Raw genomic sequence first — 12,993 nt, forward strand, 5'->3', positions numbered from 1 at the left:
TCATACAGAAACACAGTTGTATATGCTCAGCCAACAAGCAGTGAAAAAAAAGAAGTAAAACAAAAAAGACAGAACAATCCAGAATTTGGTAAACAGAACGATTTGTATTGCTTGAAAACAGACCAGAGCTGAAAGACATCTTAACGGCTTTGAGTGAAACCAGCGTTGTTCCCGTGGTCCCCTGGCGATACTGGACTGTTTGCGTTGCTCGCTTTGCCTTTTCTCCACTTCTTTGTGTTTCCGCTGTGACCCGTGACAAGACAAATGCAGAGGAGACTAATGATACATCAACTCTAGGAGGGATATGTGAAAAGATGTTCCTTAAACTGAGGATAACAAGGCTCACAAAGTTCCCTTGTTTTCTCTTGTCTTTTGTTTGTCCTTGTAACCTTTTTCCCATATTCCAAAACACTTCCTCCCTTTCTCTCTTCTACTGTTAACTCTCCCTCTCCATCTGTTACTCATGTTGTAATATCTTTCTCCTTTGTTAGTCTTTTTGTCTTTTTCATTTGTAGCCAAAATCCTTAGTTTTGCTGAATATTTCTCTCACTATTTTCACATTTGTTCATTCTGCCCCTTATATTCTTTTCATTCGTTTCCAGTACCTTTTTATGTTTTCTCTCACATACAGGGTGTTTGGGTGACTTTATTAATAATAGCTCATGGTGTGTGATAACATTGTCAATAACATTGTTAGGAGAAAATTGAATTTGATAAATTGAGTTAGGAAAGTTGGAAAAGGGGACGTGTGGCCGCCTGCACATGAGTATGTGGGGATATCGGCTTACCCTTCACAAATATTTCCTCATACACCGAGACCCTCCCTTAGTTCACTTTCATCTCTCTCTTTCCTATTGTATTATGTATCAGATACTCAGGTTGGAATGATAAAAATGATGATAAAAATCTTTAAAATATGCTTAGTATGCTTAGTTATATGGGGCTCGTGCCTTAGGAATAAAACACACAATTGATCATTAAAAAAAAAAGTAAATATTGATGAAGAAAAAGCTGATTTTAATTTATTGCCATGCATTTTCCTCACCAAACAGGTCATTTGGAGATATGAAACATTAATTTGTTTATAAATGATTCCTCCACCACAGTTACTTTTAGTTGCCCAGTTGCCCTGGACTTAGCACATCTAGATTAAATCACTGAGTTTGCACTTTAATTGTGAAGTTTTTTTTCCTCAAAATTAAATATTTACCAATTAAATAAATTAAATGACAAATGAATGAAATTCATTTTCACAAAAGGATTCATTGGATGAAATTAGAACAGCTGATGGTAAATTAAAAGAGGCAGTATGTAACTGAAATTCTGATTGATACAACGGTATTTTACTGGCCGGATCTTCCGGACACATTAATTTGAGTTAGTTTACTTTTCCAAAATGGACGCATTGCCATTTGGAATACAATTCCTCAATTACTCCAGCAATAATATTTGGCAATAAATCTTTCTGGCGTTATTCTTACTGTCACTAGCTGGACTTTGCCAAAGAGCTCTCCATATATCACTAGATACTACAGTTGTTGCAGCCAACAATTATTCCTCAAGAGAATATTCATAATCTAATAGGATTTCAACATGTCACTGATGGCTTGGGTCCCACTATAAACTGATTATTCTTCCAGGGCAGTCAGTAGATCACTTGGTCCAATCTTCTTAGCCAGTTTTTAATATGAGAGTGACATTGGGTCACTGCTCTGCTAGCTAAAACAACACTCTAATATCTAGGATTTAGCCAGTTTAGTGATATTTCTCCTGCTCTTCTTTCAGTGAATGGTGCCTACTGCTCAGAGAAGGATGTAGACACTGAGCTAGGTGACATCGAGGGTGCCCTGATGCGATGTGGGCAGAGCTTGCCACTGCTGGTGGGGGGTCATTTAGGGGGGCTTTATACCCAGAGCCTCCACTGCGACAGACCTACACCCGACCTCCTTCTTCAGGATGGCCCTCACCAAGACACCAGGTAAACTGTCACTATCATTGCCATTTTAAAATGATTTTGTTCCTGTTTCAGTTTTGAATGTTTCCTGTTGGCTATAGTGTTACTAACAATATGCAGGTACAATGTGTTTTTCATTGTCTTTGCTATTGTGGATCAGATGCACACATATGTAGCTGGAAAGCTTTACCCAGTCTCATAAAACACACTGAAGGGGTCCTTCAGTACAACATTTATGTTACACTAATGCGATTCTTCTGTTGTGCAATCTTTGACTACTGTTGGTCAAGTCAGAAAGAATTTCCAGTGCAGTTCTCTGTTGTGGGGTTTGTCCTCCTTCTTCCCCCTCCTCCGTTCTTTCCCTCTATCCTCAGTCATCCGACCAAAAGTGCTTCTGGACAGACAGTCTCTTCTCTCATAATGTCTCAATATGTTCACTACAGCCAAACAGGAAATGGCGCTCCTGAATAGAAAGAGAGGGGGGGGGGTCAAGTCTTTATTAACAACAACGACGACAAAGTCTGCCAGTGGCACTCTCCAATCCTAGCTAGCGTTAGCTCTGTTTTTCCCCCAGCATGCTCAGGGGAAGGGACAAAGACAATTTCTTCATGAGACAGCCCGGAGAAAAGAGAGCTCTTCTCACATCACTCAGGGGCTTTGGACAAAATCCATAATGAGCCAACTGACAGGAATGATTATGTAGGAGATCACAGCAATGCATGGAGAAATCTGACCTGAGTTCCCCATTCAGCAGGGCAAAGATTCCCACCATAATACACAGTATTGTAAACGGTGACCCTTCATAGTCTGCAATTATGCCACCAAAACAGGTGACTCCCTATTTATCCCCAATGTTGGGTTGGGTTTAACCCTTTTGTGTCATCAAAGCCTGTCAAATGGACACACTAGCCAGTGGCCTCTTGCTCTCAGTAGCCATCCATCCTCCCCCTCTCTCTATTCTTAGTCATAAATGCCCATTCATATCCTCTCACAACCAGAAGATCCTGTTTCATTTATTCATAAAAACACTTTGAATCATCAGCAGTTGATACTACCTGGTGTCCAACATCACCTTATGTCACTGAATCCTTAACATTGCCTACAGGATGTTAATGTTTGTTCCATAAGGTCCCTTATGATGAATGAGAGACTCGGTTGAAATATTTTAGGTCAGTGGGACTCATTTAGGATGACATGTATTTTATGTAAACTGAGAGAAAGATTGAGTGAGGAAGGGTAAGCAAGAGCTAAACTCTGACAGTGCTGCTGGTGGGAAGGATCAACCAGCCAGTATCTGTCATCAGCCTGTGAGCTAATAGCGCTCATATTCCTCTCTGTCTTTTTCTCCTTACAGATCCTCCTCTGCCTTCCAAAGGACCCTGCCGGGGGCCTCACCCGGCCTGGGCTGCGGCAGTGCCAATGGGGATCACTCCTCTCTCCCTTACCCAATCAAACAGGAGAACACGATGGGCTACAAGATCTCCAACACAGGGTCCGGGGTCCATAGCACGTCTCAGGCCGGGTTTCAGAACTGTAGGGCAGGCCAAGTTTTGGGGTTGACAAGGGACGAAATAGTTGGAGCGCCGCATGTTAGCAACAACGGTAGTGGCGTATGCACAGTGAGCGGTGTAGGTAGTGCTGTGTCAGGGGACGCAGTGCAACCGTTTAATAATGGAGATGGCTCCTCCCCACTAGCTTTGTCCCCAACTGGCTCCCGTCATTCAGCACGGCTGCTTAGTTCTAGTAGTCTGAAGAGACGCTGCCTGTCCCTGTCCACACAGTCCACTGCCACTGCTGGCAGCGTTGCTGCCACAGGTTCCCCATCAACTACTGGCACTGCTTCCGAGGAAATCAATATCACCGCCATAATCTGCTCCTCCTCCCAGATGTCGATGGTTGCCTGCGTCAACGGGTTCCGCGCTAATCTCTCACCCAACCTTGCCAGCAGTGCCGGCTTCTCCTCCTCTTCCTCCTCCTCTTCTACATCCCCACCCTCTAACTCCTGCTCACGGGAAGCCCCACAGAGGCCCCCACCTCACAGCAGCCCCCAGCAGGCCACACTACAGGAGAACTGTCAGCTATCGTCACCTGCCAACCGCCTGCTGTCCCTTTCCTCCTCCTCCTCCTCGTCCTCCTCTTCAGTGTCATCAGTGGAGCCGGAGCAGGGCCAAGGGCAGACCCAGGGGCTGTGTGAGGAGCAGGGCTCCATGCTGCAGGGGCGTGGGGCTGGAGGAACAGCTGGGGGAAGTGTGGGAGGAGGAGGAGGCTCAGACGGGTTGGGGCTACTGATGAGTGGGGCCCTGATGTCTGGGATGTTGCATTCGGGGCCTGAAGCTGGGGATCTCCTGGATGGGGGCCAAAGATCAGGGGCTGCCCTTAAGCAGGAGCCCCTGGATGATTTTTCTCCCAGTGAAGATGAACTCTTTCAGCACCACTATCATCATCACCATCACTTGAGTGGTCGTAGCGGGCACCTTCGTCACCCTCACCACCCCACTCGCTCTGCTATGCCTCCGCCCTACCACCTGCACCAATATGTGGGGCCCAGTCCTGGGGGCCTGCTTCACCACCAGAGCCAGCAAACAGCACCAGCCTCCTCCCTGGGACTCAAACCGACCTCAGGAGGCCCTCCTGGGTCTCACACAGCCCCAGAGCGGGAAGAAGTTGGAGGAGGTGCACTGGCCGATAAGCAGGTGTGTCGCTGGATTGACTGCAGTGCTGCGTACGAGCAGCAGGAGGAGCTTGTGAGGCACATTGAAAAGGTCCACATCGACCAGCGCAAAGGTGAGGACTTCACCTGTTTTTGGGCTGGCTGCATTCGCCGCTACAAGCCCTTCAACGCCCGCTACAAGCTGCTCATTCACATGAGAGTCCACTCCGGAGAGAAACCTAACAAGTGTATGGTGAGTCATCATAATCCTGTAAGAGTATCCACCCAACACTGGTAAGAGACCCCAAAAAAAACCCAGTTATATACACAACACATACATCCAATATTGTTGAAAATCCCCTCATAGACAGCTGTCCTACTTTGACTTATTTTGATTCTTTTTAAAAGTATTAGGTTGTAGTTATTGGTTTACTATGAGTCCAGTTTGTCCCATAATTGCAACCATCTGTTAGAAAATATTTTTTAGTTTAAATTAAACGCAAGCACATATTTCTCAAAGTAATACAGTCCCTCAAGATGATTTTTCCTCAACAAGATACACCTCCATTGTGTCCAAAAACAAGACGGGACTTGCTTCACTGCTGATTACTTTTCAACAGAAACTTTTATTTTGTTTTGGTTGAGAAACAGTTATGATTGTAATTCCTGTATTTTTAGTGGAATATGTAAAAAAAAAATATATTTTTCCACTGAAGATGTGAGCTGCTGTAAGAGCAGCACTACCTTGTCAGTATAAATAGATTTGTGGTTGTATTCTTTACAGGTAAGGCTCATATTCCACAAGTCAACACACTAATCAATGTCAAGCTGTCACTTCCCCGCGTCCCTTAGCAAATGGAAAAAGCCCTCCAACCTTAAGAATGATTTAGTCCAAATACACAATTAGTCCACAATTTGTGTAGGGCGAAGCCATGTTTATTTTCACGAGCACTCTCTTTTTTGAGAAGGGATTCAGATCATGAAAAGCCAACACATATGGTTAACATAACCAAACAATGCCTACACTTGATCCTTTTAAATGGGAGCTTTAAATGTTTAGCTGTCCCACAAGTATTAAGTGAATTGGCTTCATATCCAAGCCAAACATGAGGAGAAATGTAGTAGTCTGGAGAAGGGAGCCACAGAGGGATAGTTGGTAACATTTGCTACATGTAGTCTTGCTCAATTCACGGCTTCACCCAAAGCCCCCTGTCAGAAGTGGTCCTCTTCAAGTTCAGGAACCCATCCAAATCCTAATTATTGAAAAACTGAGTCTGCAATATTGCTACAGCACCTGTTTTATCTCAAGGATTTTTTTTTTCTTCGAAGAAAAAAAAACCCAGGTCTTGTTTATTTTTCTAAATAACAGTGGCTTGTAAAATTAGCTGAGGTGTGGGTCTGTAAATAGAATGTTGTATTTTATGGCAGTTTTTTGTGGAGTTGGATAAGAAATTCATGTTGATTCTGACTGATTCTGATACTTCTTAGTGCACATCTGAGCTGAATGCTGATTGAAGCCAAATAGACAAAAACTCAACTGTTGCTGCTGTTCTCCCTGCTTTGCGTCACTCCAGGGTATTAGTGTTTCTTCTTCCTTGGCTCAGCGTGAACTAAAAATTTGGAAGTCATTTGCTGCTTTGTATGTTCCCCAGCTGTTAATTCTGCTTTAGGAGTGTGTTGTATTAAGACTTGTCTTTTCTTTTTTTTGTTTTGTCGTTGTTGCTCTTTGCAGCGCTGTGCGGGTATGTCTTTAGTCCAGCGAGGACTGAAGTCACATTTGGGTGACACAAAGCAAATAGACACACAGAATGTTAGTATGTGTATATGGTATCGGTGTATACAAGAATGTGTCACTGTGAAGGGCTCTGTGTGTGTGTTTATGTGTGTTTTTGGAGATGTTTACCATATGTGAGCACTGGAACAATTTGGCTCAGTGTGGACGAGCCACTGGACTGTGTCTGCGGACATGAGGCACTGTGAAACTCTGCTGCACACTCTAACCTCCTGATCACCCGTCTTTCAAGCACACACACACACACACACACACACACACACACACACACACACACGAACACAAGTATTCACAGCCATGCAGTAATGTGAAAATGGGGATATTGTTTCCATTGACTCTCACAATAGGAAGTATTGATTCCGTGTACAGTACGTTGGGTTGTAACACTCCTGCTTTTCCGACAGAACATAAACAGAAATGTGAAATGTTTTCAAGCTTGAATCAACACATCTAATCAGCAGGGATTGAATGTATGTTGATGTGGGACTTCAGCAGATAAACTTGGAGGGCCAGAGAAAATAAACACGCTCTCTGTGTGTATTTGTAACTGTGTTTGTGTTTGTATATAGTCTATAAAGATTTAAGTAAGTACTATGAACTTATAGGAAACCTAGTGTTTCTGTGTGCATTTGAAAGAGTGAGCATGCTCATGTATTTTAGTTGTGTTCATCCCAAATCCTTATTTTGTTTGTCTGAGCTTATGTGCTTTTTGGCCACAAGCACTGATGCCTCTTGTGTTTGTTGTGCTCATGCAATAGACAAAGGCATTCAAGAATTTGAGCAATTCGTATAGAGGAAGCAGATGAGACATTCTGTTTTAGGACCAAATTCTCTAGAAAAACCAGAGCTAATCCCTGTATTATGTTTCCAGCAGCAGATTCCAGCGAGCGCTCTCCTCACATCCAAACATAACACACACACACACACACCCCCATCTTTCTATTGAGATATATATATATATATATATATATATATATATATATATATATATATATATATATATATATATATATATATATATATATATATATATAATCTTTTTATCATACAGCTGCACAGCATTTGCTTCATGCTGTGTCTTGGCAGGAAAAAGTCATTATCACAACACACAAGTTGTAGCCCGACCCCTGCATAGGCCTGTCACAGTCTGTACCTGGCTAATATTTTACAAAATTCCGCATTAAAGAAAAAAGTCAGTTCCTTCCATTTGTAGATGGCTGAGTTCGTGGCTCTTAAAAAGTTCTGCTACCTTTTTAGAAAATATGCTTGGTTCCCTCTCCCTGCCAATTAAAGCAGGCCCTGGGCTGTTGTGTAGGGCAGGCAAGCACTGGAGGACACACGGGCGAGAAGGAAACAACATAATCTCTCTGCAATATCCTGTTGTGTTTCATGCCTAATTCACTTGTTGTTTTAGTTTATTAAATTTTTTTCCTGTGTCTGCATAAATATTAAAAATATATCCTGCAAGAGTAGCCCTGACATGGACCCAGACTTTGATATTGTTCTGCTTTGTCAGAGGCCGGCCCAGCGGATTTGAAGTGTCTGAAGATTGGACTGTGAGCTATGAAGGCCAGAAAATATCCTCCTAAACCATGGAAGCTCTCTGTGTGGAAAGGACAAAGCGTTTACATGGCAGAGTAACTTCAGGCAGGAGTACAGCTCTGCGCAGTCTATTTGGTTTCTTTGGCATATTTTTTTTATACTATTCAAAACAATAGTATGCTTTAAATGTTATTAGAGGAGGTTATGTTGCTGTGGGATAAAGGATTCAGTCAGCGGTTCAAGGCATAAAACCCAGTTCAGTGGTTTTGTTACGCTATTGTCTTTACATGCAGGATTTCAAAGTAAGAATCTTTTGGAAAGATGCAGTATTTTTTAGAAATTCTAACAAAAGCACAGGTAATGTTATTAAGACAGTTTTGGCTTGAACACAGTATTAAGGCTTCATTTCAAATTTTATTTTTGCACCTGGCTAAAAAGACACATTTTTATGTAAGTAAAGTAAGGTGATCTTAATGGTGATTTATATCTCATTAAGTAAGGAGATGAACATGTTGTGATTATGCAGCATGCCCATGGTAATTTACAGCTTTTTTTTTGTTAATGTTTGATTAAAGTTACACATTTTTTCTGCCAGCGTTCATACCATTAAGGTGACGTAATTGACAAATGATTTTAAAACAAAAGAAAATTCCTCCATAAAAGGGTAGATTCACATACTTTAGTGTTACTACCAAAGGCGAGACAGTGAGCCACCCGCCCATTTCACAATGGTAAAACACAGCCAGCATTAGCTGCTTAATGGGATGCTGTCCAAACACATATACATGTGCGCACACATAGACAAACACCAAAACACACACACACTCACTGACCCACTCAGTCAAACCACTTGTTGAAGGAAAGTTGGATGTTGAAGCCTGCTGGAAAAAAAGTGTAGATCACGAAATTTCCTCTTTTTTCACTGGTGTGAAACTAGCAAACATATATATTTAGATTTACTAGACTGATTTTTGGAGTAGAGTGGCAAAATCCCTCGGCAGCAGATGTTGAGACATAGAGCGCGGGCCGATGCCAAGATGGCGTGTGTTTTCAGGGGTAAAGGGAGTCTTTTGTGAGCAATCAGCTCTGATGCAGGAGATGAAACAGGGAGTGCCATTAGCTAATTAAAACTGAGGTTCAGCACATGACCCGACTTTTCCTCTGAATGCCGCCTGAAACTAGAGCTGTCTGGGCACTGGGTGCGGGCGGCGAGTGACGTTGATATTAATGTGTTTGTACCTGTATGAGCCTCTGACACTCTGGCCTGTCTGGACAATTTAGAGGCCACAATCCCTGAGTCCAGTTTCTGAACCACTGGGGCCCAAAACTACCTGTAGTGAAGATGTATGGACCTTAGTTCGCTTTCAGATCCTGAAGAACACTTAGAGAGGTTCAGACACACACATACAACTGTTATTTCTGCAAAATGTTGGCTTTTCATAAAAAAACATTAAAAATCTCCGCAATTGCATTCACAGTGTTTTGCACCCAACAGCAACAACATACAGAAATTCAAACTGACCCAAGGAACTCAGGCATGCATGGAAACCAAATTACCAATACAAAATATCGTGGATCACCAAGGCCAACTAGTTCCTCAGGCTACACACACACACACACACACATACACATATTCACTCTAGTGTACTGGGAGAGGAGAGGTCTGTATATGGCTCATTTAAAGTAATCAGGGTCAATAGGCGAGAAAGGGCATTGATTCAGCATGTCAGTAGTAACTACATGCTTAGAAACAGAGCTCCTTAAGTCAGTTAAGTTGGCACAAATGAAAAGACCTAATCAGGCCCAAATAAGGACCTGGCGGAGATCAACTCATAGCACTTGATCTGAAGGTCCTTTGCCTCTGCTACCCATTAAATAATTTTCAGACTTAACGTTGTCAGTCATTCCCCAGGCAAATGAGTTCATCAGGTAGCTAGATAGTCTAATTTCTTTCTACAAACCCATAATCCCATCCAGTGGTTATCCTCTGTCTTCCTGTCAGGTCTGCTGTGCCGCTTGGCAGTCCGGTCGTCATGCTAATAGTAACACAACACTGTCCACATGTGATATTCGTATGATGAAACTGCTGGCTGAGGGGCTGTGCGACTGATGTTTTGGCATATGAATGAAAGCCCTGGATAGATGGATCTTGCTTGTTTTCCTTGTTGAGTGGGCCAGGCCAACTTCTTGTCAGGCCGAAAAATGTATTCCAGTCAATCTTTTGCAGTAATGTAGCCCAGTACTCTCCACCCCCCACCACCACCACCCCAGCACCTCCTGAAACACTCTGTTTCAAGTAACAACTAATGTCTACTACAGTCTATTTGTTTGTCATTGGCATTACATAAAGAATTTTGACAGAATTATTCCATGATGCTTGCAGAAGATATATATATAATATTTTAGCTATTTATTGACTATTAAGTATCCTTCTGATATAAATATTAAACCTGTGGGGTGTTTTATGTTGTATAGATTATATAGTCCAAATAAATAAATATAGTTAAATAATTAAAATCTAACAGAAGTATGATTACAATTAAGTGAAATAAAATAAAGCCAATATAATTTCTTTCTTTATTGTGTTTAGTGATCACATTTAAAACTATAAATTCATGTCATAATTAAAAAGATTGACCTTTTTAACCTGGAAAGTGAAAGGCAAAAGTGAAAGAAAAGTTACAACGTACAAATAATAAACAAATAATTTAAGCCTTGGGCTTTGATAAAAATAAATGTATGTAATTCATATATACAGTATATTTTGAATGCTAACTTTCAATGCAATTAAGTGTTTGACTATTTAATATACACTGAATGTTAGCATGGTGCAAAAAAGCTTTCTAGATTTGTTCTAGTAAAAATCATTTTCATTTTAAAATTTAAAACCTTTTACAGGTGTGTTAAGTGTTGAAGTTTCAGTTGCTCTTTCATTCTCAGACTGTATGATGCACATCTGCATGTCAACAGTTGTGTCCTAATTCTATACTAATTTTAACAGGTTTTTAGTACGTTTTCATTGGACAAGTGACAAAATTAGGATTTCCTGTCAGTACAAAATGGTAAAGTGTGTTCATTTCATGCATAGTAACTTCTTGCTCAAGACATGCCAACTTGTGCCAAAAAGTGTCACAAGCTGACATGTCTACTGCAGGTCTGGAGCTGCTGGTGTAGAGGTTCTGCAGCTGGATTATCATCATAAATCACAATTTGCTACAACAAATATGTTAACTTGTAGCCTAGTAATTTAAGATGGGATCAAGCCACCAAATAACAAACTGTGCCAGGCAGAGCTAAAGGAGAACTTATGCATATGCATTATGGGCACCCATGTAAGGAAGCAGGAAAAACTCTTTGCACGTACGTGCTGGGTGAGCAGCTCTCATTAAGTCCTTGTTGTATTTGAGTGATTGTTGCTTTTAGAAATACAGCTTACATCAATATTGGTATAACATGCACATTTTAAGCAGTGGAGCATTTCTTGAAAGTATTGTACGATGAACTCAAGCTACAAAAGGTCAAACAGCTACAGCTACCTTGCTTTCAACCTCATCACCAGGTATCAAAGCATGCAGGATTTACTACATGTGATACTCTCTAATTGCATTTGTCTGGAATGCAGTATTTTGAGTTTCCACATTTCCTCAACATTTAATCACGCTCTGGTATCGGAAACCTGAAGACCCATGTCTGCGGCTGGTTATACATTGCACAGAGATTGTGTCATAATTGTGTCCCATCCAAAACCTTAATCAGTTTAACCTCTCTACTGAGCCAGATCAGTTTACTAATACATCGGATAGATGAAGCTGGGGATGTGTTCAGGGCCTTTGTCGTGTTCAGGGGGCTGTTGCAGGGATGTGAACCCGGTTTATGCAGCACAGAGAGGGAGGATGGATAGAGAAGAGCCGTGGGATCTCTTTCTTAGTTCATGGGCCCTTTTAGACTTCCTTCTAGACTCTAAACTAGAGCAAAATTTTCCCTGGTTCTTAGTGCTCAATAGTAGTGCTTTTTTGCTGTATACCGTCATGGATCATGTGCATTGTGGAGGCGTACTTAACCCTTTTTTTGCTACAGTCAAACAGATAATTATAGCTAAAGTATGTTTGTGGCATTTTACGGGGCAAAGCCATAACAGGTCCTTTCTGCTCTGAGGCTACCATCCTCTTCCACTCCTCACATTCACACACTGGCCTTGTTTTGTACCCAGGCACAATTTGTGCCACAGCAGCCACTCTGCAAACATACCCACCAAACTGGTCAGTTTGTAGTGTGTTTGCTGTGTATGTGTTGAACAGAGGTAAATCTCTTAGCGAATCCAGATGTTTGTTTTTGTTTTTTGTTGACTTGTCAGAGGGCACTGCATAGAACCGAGTCCAGAGGAACATCTACCCCCAACTGCCACCAAACAAGCAAACAAGAAGGACATTTATACACACCAGGACCACTTCTGCCTCATGGCCTCGCCACAGCCCCAGGGCGACCGTATCCCTCCACCCAGCCAGACCCACACCACACCACAGCAGACTAGGCTAGACCTGCAGCTAATATATATGAGAAACTGAGTTGCTACCGTGCAAAATAAACACTAAGAGAAGTATGGATAAATTATGTAGCGAAAGAGGTGTTTACATTTAGGGTGTCAAGTTTAAATTATGCACTACGGTATTCTGTGGTTAGTGTGCCGGGTTTAATTTGAATGTTTGAGAAAAGAAGTGAAGGCTGGAAGAAACGGAGCCAGACAGGCAATTCAGCTCCACTGATGTCATCCCCAAAAATGCCATTTTTGCCCAGAATTCATCACAAGGCATTATGCATGACACGTGATTTGGTATGCACTGAATGCGTACTTGAGAGCATTTTTGAAGCACTAGCAGAGCCGTCGACCAAGTCGACCAAGCTGAGACTTGTGTGTGTTTACACTGTCAAGACCTTCAGTGTGTTTTCAAATGCCCACCAGAGAGTGGGCAAGTGAAGTGAGCTCCACATGGAAAGATCCAAGAAGAATATTGAGGCGTGGATTGTGGTATATATTAAAACAGTCAGCCTTTACCA

The 12,993-nt window shown here is 42.0% G+C and overlaps 1 protein-coding gene across 4 annotated transcripts in view; it reads left to right on the forward strand.

Annotated features, from left to right (window-relative positions):
• LOC122878078 (zinc finger protein GLIS1) overlaps positions 1-12,993 on the forward strand; it is a 76,186-nt gene that overhangs the window by 30,482 nt on the left and 32,711 nt on the right. For all 4 annotated transcript variants that reach the window (XM_044200407.1, XM_044200405.1, XM_044200408.1 and 1 more), the window contains 2 exons: positions 1,786-1,978; positions 3,309-4,857. In XM_044200407.1, the coding sequence (XP_044056342.1) occupies positions 1,786-1,978; positions 3,309-4,857 (1,742 nt within the window). The remainder of the gene's footprint in view (positions 1-1,785; positions 1,979-3,308; positions 4,858-12,993) is intronic.

Source organism: Siniperca chuatsi, linkage group LG6, assembly GCF_020085105.1.
Source record: "Siniperca chuatsi isolate FFG_IHB_CAS linkage group LG6, ASM2008510v1, whole genome shotgun sequence".
NCBI lineage: Eukaryota > Metazoa > Chordata > Actinopteri > Centrarchiformes > Sinipercidae > Siniperca > Siniperca chuatsi.